We start from the raw sequence: 20211 nt of genomic DNA, 5'->3' as shown, positions 1-20211 counted from the left end.
GAGCAAGGAGGTTATGTTGGATCTTGGAGCTGTACAGAATGTTAGTTAGGCCACAGTAGGATAATTTGTGCAGTTTTGGTCACCTCACTATAGGAAGGTGGTGACTGCACTGGAATGGGTGCAGAGGAGATTCACCAGGATGTTGCCTGGGATGGAGCATCTTGAGCTACAAGGAGAGACTGGATCGGCTTGGGTTGTTTTCTTTAGAGCAGATATGGCTGAGGGGTATATGATTGAGGTGTATGAGATTCTGAGGAGTTTGGACAGGGTAAATAGAAAACAGCTGTTCCCCTTGGTTTGGCGGTCATTCACAGGGAGGCATAGTTTTAGAGTGAGGGAGATTTAGAGGGGATTTGAGGAAACAAAATTCACTCAAGAGGGTGGTGAGAATCTGGAATGCACTGCCTGGGAGGATAGTGGAGGTTGGAAACCTCACAGCCTTTAAAATGATTTTGGATGAGTACTTGAAACACCATCACATTCAAGGATATGGGACAAGTGGTGGGAAGTGGGATTAGCACAAGATTTGGGGTAGTTATTGTCGGTGCAGACTTGATGGATGAATGGCCTTTTCTGAATTCAGAAGACACATATCTGGCCTCAAGTACACTTCCATCCCAGAATCTAGCATGAATGTCTCATTGCTTCATTTCCAGAGGTTTGTTCAAGCTTTCATCAAAGATTTAAAAAAATAACTGTTTACTAAAAGATAAACTAAGAAAAGTTACCAGATGAAGTACGGGCCTAAATTATAGTTTTGTTCTCTCCATAATAGGCTTAGGCATCTATCAGTTTCAGGAGATGATAGACGACAGCTGGGTGTATGTCACTTGTAGATTGAACATTATCTGTTGTGGCCATTGAAATTGATGTCCCTCCCACAGCTGGCACTAATGAACACTGAAACCAGAGGTCGACTGATGTTTTTTTCCTTCCAATGGGCTCTCTTTTTGGCCATCTTCATTTGTCCTCAACTTTTCCCATGCCTTTCCTAACTGCAGTCTGCAGGCACTCTGAACAGCAGCAAGGACTTCCCAGGCATCAACTCTTGATCCCGGTCAACTTGAGGTCTCGCCTGCAGACATCTTTGTATCACAGATATGAGAAATCTGCTGGTCTCATGATGATAGCAGGCTGACCATAGAGCATTTCTTTTTTTTTTTTTTAATTTAGATTACCCAATTATTTTTTCCAATTAAGGGGCAATTTAGCATGTCCAATCCACCTACTCTGCACATTTTTGGGTTGTGGGGGCGAAACCCACGCAGACACAGGGAGAATGTGCAAACTCCACACGGACAGTGACCCAGAGCCGGGATCGAACCCGGGACCTCAGCGCCGTGAGGCGGTTGTGCTAACCACTAGGCCACCGTGCTGCCCTCATAGAGCATTTCTTTGGGAGTGCAGCCATCATCCATTCCCCATGACCCATCCAAAAGAGTCGTTACTAACTCAAGAGGGCAAACATGATGGGTACCCTGCATACTGGTGTTCTCTCCGCACTGAAAACAAGCAGCAATATCATTGTCTGGGAACATCAGTTCAAAAATGTTTTAATTATCCACAATAGAATGAAAAGAGTAGTGAGATTCTATCACTCTGAGTCCATAGAATTTCAGATTTCAGTACTATTTCATGAGTGGAATAGTTTACACAACATGTTGACGGTGCAGCATGTACACTATCTTTGGTGTAAATTTTGATGCAATAGCCCTCACTGATGCAGAATTAGGTGCACCTTTTTTTTGCTTGTCACGATAGACATAATGGGCGGAATTTTCCGTTCCTGCGGCTAAGTGCCAGTGCCAACTGAAAATCCGCAGGTAGTTCACGACAGGAAAATCGGCGTGAATCCCTCACCAATTCTGGTACCGGTGAGAGGCTAACACTGGTACCGCGTGAAGCACCCGCAGATCGCGTGGAAAACGGACGGAGAATGTGCAGGTCTCAGGCCGCGCATGCGCAGGGTTGATGGCTTGCACTGGTCGCGATGGAAAACATGGTGCCGGCCGTGCTGGAACCCTAACCCACCCACCCCGACCCACAGCCAATGCCCTGTCCACCCACACCACTTCCCCCAGACCTAGCAGAAGCCCCCCCGGCCAGCGGCACGGATCCCGGACAAGTATGGTGGCGCTGGACACTGTCTGCAGCCGTAACGCCGGGTTCCCGATCGCTGAGACCACACGTGGCCCACACAATCGGAACTCGGCCCATCGCGGGTGGGCCAGCTGATCCCGCTCCCACAGCCTTGCAACTGAGCACAGCGCACGTCCCAATGATGCCAGTTTGGAGGGGAGTTAAACCGGCACCTTCCCCGATTCCGGTGTGGGAATCCATTCTCCGTCCGATCGTTGATCCTGATATTTGCGTCAGGCTATGGAGAATCCAGCCCAATGTCTTCCATTTTCCGGATGATCAGCCCCTGGAAGGTGCACTAGGAGACCACTCTGATGTCCCAACGCAAGGACTCAGTGGGGATTGAGTGGGAAATTTCAACTTCCGATGGGCAATTCCCCTGCATCTGGAACCGTTCAAAACTCTGGGGTAGAATTATAGGATCATAGAATTTACAGTGCATTCAGCCCATCGAGTCTGCACCGGCCCTTGGAAAGAGCACCGTACTTAAGCCTCACATCTCCACCCCATCCCTGTAACCCAGTAACCCCACCTAACATTTTTGGACACTAAGGGCAATTTTATCATGGCCAATCACCTAACCTGCACATCTTTGGACTGTGGGAGGAAACCTGAGCACCCGGAGGAAACCCACACACACAGGGAGAATGTGCGGACTCCACAAAGACAGTGACACAACCCAGGAATCGAACCTGGGACCCCGGATCCATGAAGCAACTGTGCTAACCACTATACTACAGTGCTGCCCAAAGATTCAGGGACTTTGGATGGTTTAATTACCAGAATAGTTACCCAGGAAAGTTAAAAGGATTAAAACCAGTTCGAATTCCTGGGTAACTATACTACTGACCTCCTGACTCCCCAACTACTCTTGGACTTCTCTCCCGAGCACTCAACAATTCCCCGCTATGCCCCTTCCTCTGACTACCTGATGACTCCCCAACTGTCCTCTGACCATCCCTCCCTTTCCCATCACTGCCTTTATAAAATTCCACAAATTCTCAATGATTCTGGGCCTTTTTGCGATATTTGCATAATTATTCTGGGCCTGAAAAAAAATCATTTACGAATTTGGTTACTTTTCCAGGTTTCGAATGACCTGTAAGAACTATGCCCAAGGTCAAGAGTGGACTGTTCACTAATGTTTCCACAATGTGCAGCTCCATTCACAACGTGACCAAAAATGAAGCCTAGAGTAGGGCCTTGACTACAGCCCAGCTTGGGCTGGCCACTGCTAATTAACATTTGCACCACAGAAGTGGTGAATAATGAGAATTGCACCAAGAAATTTAATCTACAAGGTTCACATGAGGAACTTAATTAACACATGCTTGTGGGTACAATTGTAACACTACATGGGAAAATTTAGATTATCAGGACAGAGCAGCTCACTTCATTGGTGCACCAGCCATTAGACTAAATATTCACACTTTCCATCACTCGCACAGTATGGCTGCATTACATCCTGGTTAATGGATGCACTGCAGCAATTTACTAAGGTTAATTCGATAGAGCCTCCCAAACCCGCGACTTATAACATCAAGACAAAGCCAGCAACATCATGAGAACACCACACCTTCCAAGTAGCATATCATTCTAACTTGGACATCATCTTCTGCTCCTTCAGCAATGTTGTATCAATATGCTGGAATTCCTTATCGGATGAGAATTCCTTCAACCCACCTTCCCAGGGCAACAAATGTCATGGTGCCAGCAAAAGCATGTACCTTATTGGATATTGACTCGATATTCTGAATATACCAATTGCCCTCCAGGGCATCTTTCCCAAGAACATTTCAGATATATCAAATAAAATTTAATCACAGCACTAAACATAGTTACTTGGCATGGCAGCACAGTGGTTAGCACTGCTGCCTCACGTGCCAGGGACCCGGGTTCAAATACGGCTTTGGGAGATTTTGTGGAGCTTGCATGTTCTCCCCGTGTCTGCGTGGGTTTCCTCTGGGTGTTCCTGTTTCTTCCCAAAGTCCAAAGATGTGCAGTTTAGGTGGATTGGCCAAGCAGAATTGCCCCTTATTTTTCAAAGATGTGCTGGTTGGGTGGGTTACAGGGAAAGGGCAAGGAATGGGCCTAGGCAAGGTGTTCTTTCAGAGAGTTGGTGCAGACGCAATGGGCTGAATGGCCTCCTTCTACACTATAAGAATTCTATGATTTTAATGGCTATTATTGATACTAAAAGGTTTGGGATCACTTGTTTTGAAATGCTGGTTGCAGTGACACAGCACACACCATTCTATTCCTATGTAAATTCACACCTTTAATAATTCATGAGTTAGGTTTTTGATTACGACTGACGCTCAGAGCCACAGCAATAACAGCCATCTCTTATTACCACAGCCATATTTATATCACTGCCTGGGTGGAAAGATATTTATTTTTAAAGTGTATCATGGCGGTATACTATATACTTGCGTTGCATCTCTTCCCAATTCACAAAGTAGCTGCAATAGAATAGTGTGGTTTTCATCCATCACCAAATAAATTTTACCACAAAATGAAAGGAAAAACAAGAGCATGTGTAAATCTTAATTTCAAAATGCCTATCCCGTGGATAGAATATTTGAAGATTTCACTTTCCTACACAGAGCGTATGATTCCAGGTATCCACACTCAGCAGGAGGCCACTTTGCTGCAGAGCCTTTCAACAAGTACTCTGTTGAGTGTGGATACCAGAGAGAGGATCTCTGTAGGAAGGAGAAATGAGGTTCAAGCATAGTCTACTGAAAAATTTCAAATCTGACTTTGTTAAATTTTTTGGGTGTGGGGGAGAGAGTTCACCAATTTCAAACCAAATATACTTTCTCTTTAATAAGCTAAATTCTGGGGTGGCACGGAGGCGCAGTGGTTAGCACTGCTGCCTCGCAGTGCCGAGGACCCGGGTTCGATCCCGGCCCCGCTTCACTGTCTGTGTGGAGCTCGCACATTCTCCCCCAGTCTGCGTAGGTCTCAACCCACAACCCAAAGATGTGCAGGGTACAATAAATTGGCCACAATAAATTGCCGCTTAATTGGAAAAAAAATTATGTATTCTAAATTTAGAAAAAAGAAATCTAAATTCCATTAATCTGCAGTCCTACTATTACCTGCAATTGGTTATTTTACATGTAACCTCAAAAGGTTCTTCAAGATTTACAGTATCTGGGATCATCTCCAAGGAAAGTCTTACATCGCCATATCCGGGAGCCTGAAATAAAACCATATAAGAAACAAAAAATTTAATCTGCTTATTCTCCTTCAGAAAAAAAGATTTTTTAAAAATTAAACATTCGCCATCTGTACCAAGAATTACAAATCTTCAGAAGAGAACTTCCTTCAGCTACACTAGACAACATTCTATAGTTATAAAAGGTTCAAATCTCTTGATTTTCAGATGAAGTATAGGACTTAATTTTGGCGTTAGCTAAGCATAGCCAGGATTTGGTGAGGGGAAACCTTTGGATTGTTCTCCAGTCATCCCCGCTGAAAGTCACGAAGTGTGGACAGGCTCAAGCACACCTGACAGCACCATGGCTGAAGAGGCCAACACACTGTTCAGGGTCGCATGTCAAGAATGGAGGCGGGTCTGCAACAATGGAACTATCCCTCAAATCACCATTTTTAGGAGACAGGGGAGAAAAGTAAATAATTGCAGAACAATTGTTACAGGCGGGGAAGAGAGGCAGTGGAATTACTTTCCCCCTTTTCCTTCACCTCAGCTGTCCACAACAAGATGTGTTTCAAACCTTTTTATGGCCTGCGATTTTTCAGAATAAATATGAAGCAGACTATTGGGTAAATTTAAATCAAAGGGTAAACACAAAACAATACACTTTCATGCTTACAGACAAACACACAAAAGATGGATGCTACAGAACGAAGCATGCAGCTAGATTAACAGAAGACAAGGAGCAAACCACAAGGGTGAACAGTCCTTTAGGAAGCACATTGCAGCTTGGATGGATTCTCTCTTGTGGTTTCTTGGAGATGAATAGCAGCCAGAGGTATCTGGATTTCTAGACGAGGTTGTGGCGTAGTTTCTGCAGCGGCAATTTTTTTTGCAGGTAAAAGCAAATTAGTCCCCGTGCACTGCCTGGATTGATTGGTCTTTAGGCAGGGTTCTGTTCTTCTGGATGGAGGAACTGTCCCTATTGTCATGTCTCTCTGAATCTCGCAACAAAAATTACTTCGTGATCTAAAGTCTATATTGGCTACATGGCACCCATGATCAATACTGCCACTGTCAACATAACTGATTTAAAGTTAGAAGTCACTGCTACACAATGGGGTTTTAATGGTGGTTATTGCTTGTGATAAACTGGTTTATCTGTACCTTCTTTAAACATTTGAACTTGCAGGCACTATGTCTGGGCGGTTGAGTTTTGGAAAATAGTCAGTCAACAGGAGGTGTAAATTCACAAGTAGTTTCACATTGCGAATGCTTATTCAAGAGTGGGCACTCCACCCACAGTCATTTACTTTTAAAGAACATTCTGGGTTGGTCACTGTGGTGAATTACAATCCTAGTAATTCACACTGTTATATTGTATGTGTCGTGTCTCTGTAAGCTCGGTATACAAGCAATTGCGCAGCTCTGCCCATAGGGGGAAAATGAGGAGTTTGTACTGGGTTCCACCCGTGGCTCTGCCCATGGTTCCGCCCATGGCTCCTCCCACTAACTGGAAGTATAAAGATCTGCAGTTGTGAGCCTGCTGCCAGTTCATCTCGTCGCAGGCAGGCTCAGTTGTAAGACTATTAAAACCACTGTTCACTTCCAACCATGTGTCTTGTGAATTGATGGTCACATTCATAGGAAACTTGAAGAAAACGACTATGGAATCAGCCCTCAAACCTGATCGACTAGAACTCGACCCACAGGCTGCAGAGGCGAAATAAATCTTTCAACACTGGCTCAGATGTTTCAAGGACTACCTGGCTGAATCAAGCACTTCAGAAACTACAGAGGAGCAGAAACTCAGTCTACTGCACGCAAGGGTGAGCCACCGTATCTCTACTCAACTTAACAGTATTACCTCGTATACGGAGGCCCTAGCTATGCTAGATCGAATGTACGTGAGGCCCATCAACGAGGTCTACGCGCGCCACATTTTTACGACCCACCGCCAGTGCCCCGCTGAGTCCTGAATCCTGCAGGATTTAAAAGCTTTAGCTCGGGACTGTAATTACCAAGCTGTATCAGCCGAACAGCATATGGAGCTCGCTGTCAGAGATGTGTACGTGTCAGGGCTCAGGTCAAACTATGTGCACCAGCGGTTGCTTGGAAAAGGTGCCCAGAACTTGGAGGACATTGTACAATTGGCTACTACCATGGAGGTCTCGTTCCGCAGCCTCACCTCGTTCCCCGCGGACCAGCGACTGCCCCAGGCCTGCGCCGCGCGGCCACCCACCCACTACGCAGCCCCAGTGTGCCATTTTTGTGGACAGCCCCAGCACCCACGGCAGTACTGCCCGGCCCGCAACGCGAACTGCAGCAGCTGCGGTCACAAAGGACACTATGCCCGGGTCTGCCTGGCGAAGAAATCCCTCTCCCCAAACTCTCCCGCAGCCCAGAGCACTCGTTTCCAAAACCCACAGTCCCGCAGGCCCCGAAATGCTGCGGCCTGTACTCCGACTCCGCCCCCACCTGACACGTGCAACTCATGGGGGCCGCCATCTTGGCAACCCCCCTCCACGCGGTCGGCCACGTGCGACTCATAGGGGCCGCCATGTTGGGCGCCATCTTCCTCGCTGCCCGCCACGTGCGATCCACGGAGGCGGCCATCTTGGGATCCATCCTCTTCAAACTCTGAAAAACTCACCTCGAAGACTACGAACTCAGAGGGCAGTCATCACGGGGCCACCCCAGCACAGCTGATCGAGCCGCCGACTACCCGCAACTCAGCGCAGTCATGTTGGACCAGTCGCGTCCGAAACACCTACGCAACTCAATGATGACTGTTAAAATCAACAAGTAAGGCAGCACGGTGGCCTAGTGGTTAGCACAGCTGACTCACGGCGCTGAGGTCCCAGGTTCGATCCCGGCTCTGGGTCACTGTCCATGTGGAGTTTGCACATTCTCCCCGTGTTTGCGTAGGTTTCACCCCCACAACCCAAAAATGTGCAGAGTAGGTGGATTGGTCACGCTAAATTGTCCCTTAATTGGAAAAAATAATTGGGTAATCTAAATTGAAAAAAAAAAATCAACGGGTACAGGACACCGTGCCCCTTTGACTCCGGGAGCACCTCCCTCTCCCTCATTGTCCCAGGGCCCTCAAAAGGTGCCTGGGGTTTTTCTCATATTATGCCCAGTGGGTCCCTCAGTATGCGGACAAAGCCCGCCCACTATTTAAGGCCACACTCTTTCCTCTATCAGATGAGGCTCGCCAGGCCTTCACCTGCATCAAGGACAACATCACCAAAGCGGCCATGCGGGCGGTGGATGAATCCCTCCCTTTCCAGGTAGAGAGCGATGCTCAGAGGTCGCTCTCGCAGCCACCCTAAATCAGGCAGGGAGACCAGTCGCCTTTTTCTCCCGAACACTCTCCGCTTCGGAACTTTGACACTCCTCAGTCGAGAAAGAAGCACAAGCCATTGTGGAAGCGATACGCCACTGGAGGCACTACCTCGCAGGTAGGAGGTTCACCCTCATCACCGACCAAAGATCGGTTGCCTTTATGTTTGACAACTCACAAAGGGGCAAAATTAAAAACGATAAGATCCTACGGTGGAGGATCGAACTCTCCACCTACAAGTACGATATCATGTCCCGACCGGGGAAGCTCAACGAGCCCCCAGATGCCCTGTCCCACGGCACGTGCGCCAGCGCGCAAGACGACCGCCTGAAAGCTATCCACAATGACCTCTGCCACCCGGGGGTCACCCGGCTCGCCCACTACGTCAAGGCCCGAAATCGGCCTTTCTCCACCGAGGAGGTAAAAGCCATCATCAGGGATTGCCCGATCTGTGCGGAGTGCAAAGCGCACTTCTATAGACCAGACAGGGCCCACCTGGTAAAGGCCTCCCGGCCATTTGAACGCCTGAGCATCGATTTCAAAGGGCCATTCCCCTCGACCAATTGGAATGTGTACTTCCTAAACGTCATAGACGAGTTCTCCCGCTTCCCCTTTGCTATCCCGTGCCCCGATACGACCTCCCACACAGTCATTAGGGCCCTACACAGCATCTTCACCCTGTTTCGTTTCCCCAGCTATGTACACAGCGACAGGTGTTCGTCCTTTATGAGCGATGAGCTGCGTCAGTACCTGTTCGACAAGGGCATTGCCTCGAGCAGGACTACCAGCTACAACCCCAGGGGGAACGGGCAGGTGGAGAGGGAGAATGCGACGGTCTGGAAGACCGTCCTACTGACCCTCCGGTCCAGGAAGCTCCCGACCTCCCATTGGCAGGAGGTCCTCCCCGACGCGCTCTATGCTATTAGGTCCCTCCTATGTACTGCCACCAATCAGACCACTCATGAGCGGCTATTTTTCTTTCCAGGGGCACTACCACGGGGGTTTCGCTCCCAGCATGGTTGAAGACACTGGGCCCGGTTCTCCTCCGGAAGCACGTCCGGACCCACAAAACTGACCCACTCGTGGAGAGAGTGCTCCTACTCCACTCGAACCCCCAATACGCGTTCATTGAATACCCTGACGGCCGTCAGGACACTGTTTCCCTCCGGGACCTGGTGCCTACAGGATCCAACTCCGACACTACCGCTGAGGCACCCCTCACACTACACCCCACCCAATCCCTGCGCCCGGTGCCCCCACGCCTGCAGGTTCACTGCCCGTGCTCTGCGCCCCCGCGCCTATGGGTTTCCGGCGCTCCCCGCCACCAGTCGAACCAGTCGGGTACGAAGCTCAGACCGAATCACCCCCGGAGTCCGCCATGGTACCCTCGCCGACCACCACCACCCAGCCACCAGAAGAGGCTGCAACCCCGGTGCTTCGTAGATCTCAGAGGACGATTCGAACGCCGGAGCGACTCAATTTGTAAACCAATCACCCCCGCTGGACTTGATTTTTTTTTTACAGGGGGTAAATGTGGTGAATCACAATCCTAGTAATTCACACTGTGTTATATTGTATGTGTTGTGTCTCTGTAAGCTCGGCATACGAGCAGTTGCGCAGCTCTGCCCATAGGGGGAAATGAGGAGTTTGTACTGGGCTCCACCCATGGCTCCGCCCATGGTTCCGCCCATGGCTCCTCCCACTAACTGGAAGTATAAAGATCTGCAGTTGAGCCTGCTGACAGTTCATCTCGTCACAGGCAGGCTCAGTTGTAAGACTATTAAAACCACTGTTCACTTCCAACCACGTGTCTTGTGAATTGATGGTCACATCAGTCATACACGAGTTAATCCTTTGTCTGCAGAAATCACAGAATGTCACCTGATCCTCAGTGGCCATCTTGGGTCAAAGTAAATTGTCCACATGACATGTTGTGCCTTTACTTTATGTAATGAACTCCAATTGGCTTTATTGGTTGGCCGATTGGAGTATGAGCTCCCTCAATGATAGCTCATTGAGGGGGCCCATATAATCACCTGTGTAGGCTTTGTGAGTCAGTCTTAAGTTGACTGGACTGCTAGCAGCACTGTTTGTAGCTGCTCCTGTAATATCGTTATTGTAAATAAATATTGGTGTGGTGACGGAACTCTTACCTCCCGTGGATTACTACACTTTATAAGTTAAAAAAGTCAATTTTGACATATGATGGGAGCGTAATATAACATTGCAGATATTCGACCAATAAAATCAAGTATTATGAAAGTATAAAAACACTTTTAATACAATACCCTAATAAAGGAGTGGCATTACCCAATGGACCACATATCAAAATTTTCTCAGTTCCACTGATGAATACCAGCCCTGAGCAATCACTAACTGCACAGAACTTTAGACCACAAGCTTTCATAATATGGAACTTTGATGAAACGTATTATTTTAGAGAAAGCTAAATTGCGCACATCTACTAACCATTCGTTGCAACTGACTTGTTTGTAGCCGTCCTCTTTCACCCAAGTTTGTTTTCCAGACTATGTCCAATTTTCCGATAACTGTGACTCCCTTAATGACCCCAGCTTTCTCTGCAAATTCAGATTTAGGCTTGAGACAGTACAGATATTGCCTTGTGTCCATAGGCTGTAGGTATGTCATCTTCCCAAACGTGGAGTACCTGAACAGAAAATGAGCACTTTAATAAAACAAAATACATGAATTTATCTACCTTCATAAACAAGCTGAAATAATTACATCTAATTTTACAGCACAGAAACAGGCTTCTGCCAGTGTTTATTTTCTATACAGGCCTCTTCCCAACAACTTTAGACTGTAAACTCTGTTCTCCAACTTGGATTGGCCCCCTCCCAGCCCCACCAAATATCAGTCTGTATCTTGTTCATGTGTTTGCTTTCAGGCAGTGCTGACCTATATTCAGCTATTAACACTTACTCGGACTAACCTTGTCTTTCGTACTACCACTCTCTTTACCTGTGTTCTATGACATCTTTGTCATTTATGTCCCCCACTCTCTAAACTACCTCTGACCTCTTGCTCCATCTGCACTGTACTCCAATTTTTTTTAAAAATTCCAATTAAGGGGAAATTTTAGCGTGGCAAATCCACCTACCCTGCCCGTTGTTTTGGCTTGTGGGGGTGAGACCCACGCAGACATGGGGCAAATGTGCAAACTCCACATGGACAGTGACACAGGGCTGGATCGAACCTGGGTTCTCGGTGCTGTGAGGCAGCAATGCTAACCACTGTGCCACCGTGCCGTCCCCTTCCTCCTTTTCCCACACTAAAATACCCATCACATTTCTACCCCTCGATAATTCCAAAAATGAGTCAGAGGGGACTCAAAATGTTAACTGTGTTTCTCTCTCCACATATGCTTCCAGGCCTGTTGAGATTTTCCACCACTTTGTTTTTATCCACAGTTCTGCAGCGTCACTTGCATTGTGAAATGGTGCACAATACAGAGAACACATATCGCATACCCAAATAGTGAAGGGAAGGAAGCAACAACTTTAATTTCAAGGAAGAGACAACTAGCTGGCTTTAGAATTAACTGACAATTAGATAAATAATTTGAATGAAAATATGCAGACAACAAGATGATTGCTAACTAAATTATTAATAAACTATTTTAACAATAATAAAGGATGCAAGGCATATCATACTATATTATTTGAGGCATTCTAAACTGAAAAATATCCATGTCAATTGATTGTATTTTCATCATTAGTGCTAAACTGAGTCACAATCACAGAAGTTTCTCCTGAATCCCGTATTTGATTTCTTAGAATTTACAGTGCAGAAGGAGGCCATTCGGCCCATTGAGTCTGCAAGGCCCTTGGAAAGAGCACCCTACTTAAGCCCTCGCCTCCAACCTATCCCTATAACCCAGTAACCTCACCTAACCTTTTGGACATGAAGGGACAATTTAGCATGCCCAGTCCACCTAACCTACACAACTTTGGACTGTGGGAGGAATCTGGACCATCCGGAGGAAACCCACACAGACACGGGGTGGAAGTTCAAACTCCACAGAGTCACCCGAGGCCAGAATTAAACCCTGGTCCCTGGAGCTGTGAGATAACAGTGCTAATCACCATGCCACCCCTTAGTGTCTATCTGGTATTGATAGCCCCAGGTTTGATCCTTCCCACAAGTGGAAACCTTACTCTAAATCATAATCTTGCACAATTTTAAAGACCTCTATTAGGCCATTTCTCAGCCTACTCTTTTCAAGAGAGAAAGATCCACCTTCTCCCGAGATGTATACACCCACATTTCTCATATTATCCTTGTCAATCTTTTTTTTGCACCACTCCAGTGTTTCTGTTTTTTAAACGCATTTTATTCAAACTTGTATCAAAGTAGGTTATAGCAAATAAACACCCTGGGAAACATTCTTCCCAGCGATCAACTATACCGTTTGTACAGATTTTCCTCCTTTTTCACCCCCCCTCCCCATCACCCACTCCTCACCCCCCTGCGACAAACAGCTCCTCAAACACGGTCACAAACATCCCCCACCTTTTCTCGAACTCCCCTGCTGAGCCCCATAACTCATATTTTATCTTCTCTAACCGCAGGAAGTTGTACAGGTCAGCCAACCATGCTGCTACCCCCGGTGGCGATGCCAACTGCCACTCCAGCAAAATTCGTCAGGACATGACACCGGCCTTCCTCCTCTCCATGAGCTCTGGCTCCTCTGAAACCCTAAATATTGCCACCAAAGGGTCCGGGTCCACTCCCTCCTCCACTATGCTGGCTGAGGCCGCGAACACTCCCACCCAGAATATTCCCAATTTTTCACAACCCGAAAACATGTGCGCATGATTCGCTGGCCCCCGACCACACCTCTCACACTCATCTGCTACCCCCTGAAAGAACCCACTCATTTTTGCCCGAGTCATATGCACCCTGTGCACCACCTTGAACTGCATCAGGCTCATTCTTGCACAAAAGGAGGTCCCGTTTACCCCCTATTCCCCCCCCCCCCCCCCCCCCCCCGGGGATGCTGCTGACACTTACTGCTCCCCTAGAAAGTCAAGGAAAGGTTGCCACCGCCGGAAGAACCCCATCAAGGACCCTCTCAAGGTGAACTTTATTCGCTCCAGGCTGAGGAACCCAGCCATATCGCTAACCCAGGTCTCCACACTCGGGAGTTTCGAGTCCCTCCACATTAACAAGATCCGTCTCCGGGCTACCAGGGAAGCAAAGGCCAACACCTCGGCCTCTTTCGCTTCCTGCACTCCCGGATCCTCTGACACCCCAAATATCGCTATTGTTGGACTTACCTTCACCCAAGTGTCCAAAATCCTAGACATCGTCCTCGCAAAGCCCTGCCAGAATTCTTTAAGCGGCCGGGCAAGCCCAAAACATATTAGCATGGTGCGCCGGACTCCCTGCACACCTCGCGCACTTGTCGTCCATCCCAAAGAACTTAATCATTCTCGCCGGCATCATGTGAGCCCGGTATACCACCTTAAACTGAATTAAGCTGAGCCTGGCACATGATGAGGAGGAATTTACCCTGCCCAGGGTATCAGCCCACAGGCCCTCATCCAGCTACTCGCCCAGCTCCTCCTCCCACTTGCCCTTCAACTCCTCCACTGAGGCTTCCTCCGCCTCCTGCGGCTCCTGGTATATGTCCGACACCTTCCCCTCCCCTACCCAGATCCCAGACACAACCCTGTCCTGTATCCTACGCGGGGGCAGCAGCTGAAATGTCCCCACCTGCTTTTTAAAGAAAGTCCCAAACCTGGAGGTACCTGAACGCATTCCCCGGGGTCAGGCCGAACTTCTCCTCCGGCGCCTGCACCCTGGGGAAAGTCCCATCTATAAACAGGTCCCCCATCCTTCTAATGCCTGCCCTATACCAGCCTTAGAAACCCCCATCTATCCTACCCGGAGCAAATCTGTGGTTATTCTGTATCGGGGTCCACACTGAGGCCCCCTCCTCCTGCCTGTGCCTCCTCCAGTGCCCCCAAATCCTCAGTGCCGCCGTCACCACCGGACTTGTGGTGTATCGCGCCGGCGAGAATGGCAGCGGCGCCGTGACTAGTGCCCCTAGGCTGGTACCTCTGCATGACACCGCCTCCAGCCGGCCCCATGCCGCCCCCTCCTCCATCATCATGGGAAAGCGGGAGCATGTCCCACCTTGTAAAATCGCCCTCCATCTGCTCCACAAGCCCGGTTAAGTTGAGCTTGTGCAGGGCATCCCAGTTCCTAGCCACTTGTATCCCCAAGTACCGAAAATCCCTCTCCACTATCTTGAGCGGGAGCTCCCCCAGTCTCTCCTCCTGGCCCCTAGCATGGACCACGAACAGCTCACTCTTCCCCACGTTGAACTTGTACCCCGAAAAGCTCCCAAAGTCCCTTAGGATCCGCATGACCTCCCCCATCCCCTCTTACAGGTCGGAAATGTACAACAGGTCATCAGCGTAGAGGGAGACTCGGTTCCTCCCCCTCCGCGCCGTCCTCAGCGCCATGGCCAACGGCTCAATTGCCAGGGCAAACAGCAATGGGGATAGGGGGCACCCCTGCCTTGTCCCCCAGTGCAGCCTGAAATACTCCGACCGTAGCCGGTTCGTGACACACTCGCTACTGGGGCCTGATACAGCAGCTTGACCCACCCTATGAATCCCTCACGAAATCCAAACCTCCTTAACGCTTCCCACAGGTACTCCCACTCCACCCTGTCAAAGGACTTCTCCGCATCCATTGCAGCCACTACTTCCGCATCATCCTCCCTCCCCCCCCCCCTCCAAGGGCATCATTTTAATGTTCAGGAGCCTCCTCACATTCGTGTTCAGCTGCCTGCCCTTGACGAAACCCGTCTGGTCCTCCTCAAGCACTCCCGGGACACAGTCCTCTATTCTGGTTGCCAGAATTTTTTGCCAACAATTTAGCGTCTACATTCAGGAGCGATATCGGCTTGGAGGATCCACACTGAAGCGGATCCTTCTCCTTCTTCAAAATAAGCGAAATCAATGCCTGCGGCATCGCCCGGGGGGGGGGAGGGGGTTCCCCCTCTCTCCTTTGCCTCATTAAAAGGTTCTTAGCAGGAGTGGGCTCAGTAGCTCCGAGAACTTCTTATAAAATTCTACAGGGAAGCCATCCAGCCCCGGGGCCCTGTCCGACTGCATACTTGCTAGGCCCTTAACTACCTCCTCCAACTCAATCGGGACCCCCAACCCCTCCACCCGCTCTGCTTCCAACCTCGGGAACCTCAATCGGTCCATAAATTGCTTCATCCCTTCCCCTCCCCTCGGGGGTTCCGACTCGTTCAGCATCCTGTAGAACTCCTTGGAGACTTCGCTGACCCTCTCTGGGCTCAACACCATGTTGCCTTCCTAACTCCCCCTTAATGACTGCCTTCAAAGCCTCCCAAACCACTGCCACTGTTACCTCCCCTGTGTCATTCGCTCCGACATAGCTCTCGATGCTCCTCCTTATCCACCCACACACCTCTTCATCCGCCAGCAGCCCCACATCCAGTCTCCAGAGAGGGCACTGCCCCCAGTCGGAGGTCCATCCAGTGCGGAGCATGGTCTGAGACTGCAATGGCCGAGTATTCGACCTCCTCCACCCTCGGGGTTAGCACCCTGCTCAACACAAAGAAGTCTATCCGCGAATAGACTTTATAGACGTGGGAGTAAAAGGAGAACTCTTTCGCCCTTTGCCGCGCAAATCTCCACTGGTCCACGCCCCCCCCATCTGGTCCATGAACTCCCACAGGGCCCTGGCTGCCGCCGGCCTCCTTCCCGACCTGGACTTGGAACGGTCCAAGACCGGATCCAAGACCGTATTGAAGTCCCCTCTCATAATCATGTTACTTGACTCCAAGTCCAGGATCCTACCCAACACGCGCCTCATGAAGTCCACATCGTCCCAGTTCGGGCCATACACGTTCACTAACACCACTCTGGCCCCCTGCAGCTTGCCACTCACCATTATGTACCTGCCCCCCTTGTCCGCCATGATGCTCCCCGTCTCAAATGCCACTCGTTTACTAACCAAAATTGCCACCCCTCTGGTCTTTGAGTCTAACCCAGAGTGAAACACCTGGCCCACCCATCCTCTCCTTAACCTCGTCTGGTCAGCGAGTTTTAAGTGCGTCTCCTTCAACCCCTTTGGATGCGAGAACACGCGGGACCGCCTGACCGGCCAATTCAGGCCCCTCACGTTCCACGTGATCAACCTAGTCAGGGGTTGACACCCCCCCCCCCCCCCCCCCCCCCCGACTAGCCATCTCCCTTTTTCGGCCAGCCACGTGCCCGCGCCTCCTGCTCGCTCCAGCCCTCCCCTCAGCGGCCTCCCCAGCCCGACTCTCCATCCATTCCTCTCAACTGGCTCCCCTTCAGTCAGCAAAACAGCACACCTTCCCCCCCCCCCCACATCCCCATCACCCCCCCCCCCCCCCCCCCCCCCCCCCCAAAGCATCCGCTTAGCTCCGATATCCCCCCCCCCCATTGCGCTTCCGTAAGTCAGCTCACCCATGCTGACCCCGGCCGCTCCCCCTCTATCCCCTGACCTTAATCTTGTCATCTCCTTCGGGCCACCCAACCCCTCCCTCCCCCGCAGGGTAGAGGGACAGGTGCCATCCGGGACCCTCCCGTGCGCCGGACAACACGACCCGGGCGTTTCCCGCCCCCTGAAACAAATCACAAGGAAAACAAAAAACAACAAACAAACTGGAGCAGACAGGCAATCAAACTTATGCTCTTCCCACCATCTTACCCCAGGTCAACCCCCAGTTACCCCTTCCCATCAGCACGTTTCATCCACATACCACTGCCCCTTAGTTCAAGTCCAGCTTTTCGTGCCTGATGAACATCCACGCCTCGTCCGGCTTATCAAAGTAATGGTGCCTGTCCTGGTACGTTACCCAGAGTCTCGCCGGATGCAGGAGCCCAAACTTCACCCCTTGGCTGTGGAGGGCCACCTTAGCCCGGTTGAAACCCACACGCCTCCTCACCAGGTCAGCTGCCAAGTCCTGGTAAATGCGGATCTCGCCGTTCTCCCACTTACTGCTCCGCTCTTTCTTCACCCACCGCCGGACACGCTCCCGGTCTGCAAAACGGTGGAACCTTATCACCATCGCCCTCGGTGGCTCGTTCACTCTCGGCTTTCTGGCAAGGACCCTATGCGCCCCATCTAGCTCCAAGGGCCGCGGAAAGGCCCCCGCGCTCATCAGCGTCCCCAACACTGCAGTCACATATGTGCTCGCGTCTGCCCCCTCCGCACTTTCGGGAAGGCCCAGGATCCGCAGATTATGGCTCCGAGACCTGTATTCGAGGTCATCCAACCTCTCCTGCCATCTCTTATGTAGGGCCTCGTGCCCCTCCACCTTCACCGCCAGGCCCAGGATCTTGTCCTCATTCTCCGCCACCTTCCTCCCCAACTCCTTGATCGCCTTCTCCTGTGCCTTCTGGACCGCCACAATCTTCTCCATAGAGGCCTTCATGGGGGCCAGCATCTCCGTTTTTAATTCTGTGAAGGAGTTTCTCAGAAATTCCTGCTGCTCTCTGGCCCACTCTGCCCACACCTCCCGATCCACTCCGGCCGCCATTTTGCTTTCCCGGACCGTCTCAGCCTTCTTTCCCGCGATTGCACGCCACGGCCCCACTCCTGGTTCCCTCCATACAGCACCAGGGGGGAAACTCTCCAGCGTCCGTTCCCACACCAGTCTCCGCTACAAGTGCCGCCGCCGCCCCGTTTAGCGGCCCGAAATCCCGATCTTGGCTGGAGCTGCCGTGAACGAGACCTAGCAGGTCATGGCCACCATCGGAAGTCCCCAGCCACTTATATATCCCCAAATCTTCCCTCCCCATCCACTCCGGAAGCAGCAGTTGCTCCAGCAGGGTGTATCTGGCAATCTGGGGAACCCCTTCCAGACCTTTCGTGCAAAGTCCTTAACCTGTAGATACCTGAACTCACTACCCCTCAGCAGCTGTACCCTCTCCTTTAGCTCTTCCAGACTGGCGAACCCTTCCTCCAAATACAAATCCCTCACCTTGACCACTCACACTTCCCTCCACCTCCTGCATACACTATCCACCTCCACCCCCCCCCCCCCCCCCCCCCCCCCCCCCGGCTCAAACCCATGATTCTCGCGTTAGCACCGACATCCCTTCCACCCTAAAATGCCTCCTCAGCTGATTCCCCATCTTCATCGTGGACTGCACCACTGGGCTCCCTGAATACCTACTCGGAGCCATTGGCAATGCTGCCGTCACCATTGCCCTCCAACTAGACCCCTCACAAGATTCCTCCTCCATCCTGCGCCACTCTACCCCTTCTCCTTCCCACCATCGCCACACCTTGTCCCCATTCGCCACCCAATAATAATGCCAATTTGGCAACGCCAACCCCCCCTGCAGCCTCTGCCTCTGTAGCAGGGTCCTCTCCATCCTCGGCACCTTCCCCGCCCATACAAAGTCAGAGATGATTGTGTCCACCTTCCGAAAAAGGGCCTTTGGTATAAAGATCGGGAGAGCCTGAAAGATAAACAAGAACCTCGGCAAAATATTCATTTTCACCACTTGGACCCTCCCTGCCAGCGTTAAGTGCAGTGTATCGCACCTCTTTAAGATCCTCCCTGGCCACCTTGTAGCCACCGAAGTTGGCCATTCCCTGAATACAAAATAGAGGAACGCAAAGCATATAGGATAAAATGGACAATGTTTGCAGCGCCAGCAGGCTGCACCTAGCAGGTGTGGATTCTGTCTGCTAAGAAAGCAGACAGCACCGAAACGAACATTCCGCATACTAATGAGGCAATCTCCGGGATAGTTTACATGTTAATGAACGATTCCAGAGACAATGGACACAAATGGGGAAGCAACTGGAACATTGTAAAGGAGGGGCAGCACAGTGGCCTAGTGGTTAGCACAACCACTTCACGGCGCTGAGGTCCCAGGTTCGATCCCGGCTCTGGGTCACTGTCCGTGTGGAGTTTGCACATTCTCCCCGTGTCTGCGTGGGTTTCGCCCCCACAACCCAAAAATTGCAAGCTAGGTGGATTGGCAACGCTAAATTGCCCCTTAATTGGAAAAATGATTGGGTACACTAAATTTATAAAAAAAAACATTGTAAAGGATACCAGACACTCAGGCACCAGCAAGGTTTGAAAACAAAGAGCCTGAAGGCCCGCCCAGTAGCTAAGGAACAGCCTCAGTATTGGGGGGATTCAAACATATCGATTGGGAAGAGACCCAATCCAAGCAGGTAAGGGAGTCCGCCCAAAGGGGCGCGGATCCCTGGGACCTATAAAAGATAGGTCCCACACATGGTTCAGTCTTCTCGTCCAGCCCTCCTCTCTCCTTGACCAGCACTCCTCCATGGACCAGCACCTCGACCAGCTTTTGCCAAGAAGACCTTGAATGAGAGAGAGGAGAGGGTTCGGACAGCAGCCGCCACCAAGTAAGTGTCTCACAACGATCGCTACCAGAGATAGACACTCCTGACCCCTTTTAACTTATACCAACCTGAAGTCTGCAGACCAGAGCAGAGCAAGAGGCCTTGTTCCCTGACCCGGCAGTTCCTTCGAGATACG

At 50.5% G+C, this 20211-nt stretch overlaps 1 protein-coding gene across 7 annotated transcripts in view; it reads right to left on the bottom strand.

Annotated features, from left to right (window-relative positions):
- The window catches only part of trappc13 (trafficking protein particle complex 13), a 114167-nt gene that overhangs the window by 15099 nt on the left and 78857 nt on the right, over positions 1 to 20211 (bottom strand). For all 7 annotated transcript variants that reach the window (XM_038791044.1, XM_038791046.1, XM_038791045.1 and 4 more), the window contains 2 exons: positions 11118 to 11316; positions 5244 to 5344 (listed from right to left, as the gene is read on the bottom strand). In XM_038791044.1, coding sequence (XP_038646972.1) covers positions 5244 to 5344; positions 11118 to 11316 — 300 coding nt within the window. The remainder of the gene's footprint in view (positions 1 to 5243; positions 5345 to 11117; positions 11317 to 20211) is intronic.

Source organism: Scyliorhinus canicula, chromosome 3 (genome assembly GCF_902713615.1).
Source record: "Scyliorhinus canicula chromosome 3, sScyCan1.1, whole genome shotgun sequence".
NCBI classification, from domain to species: domain Eukaryota; kingdom Metazoa; phylum Chordata; class Chondrichthyes; order Carcharhiniformes; family Scyliorhinidae; genus Scyliorhinus; species Scyliorhinus canicula.
Note: the sequence above shows the minus strand (reverse complement) of the source record. Positions and strands in the feature narration are given on the sequence as shown.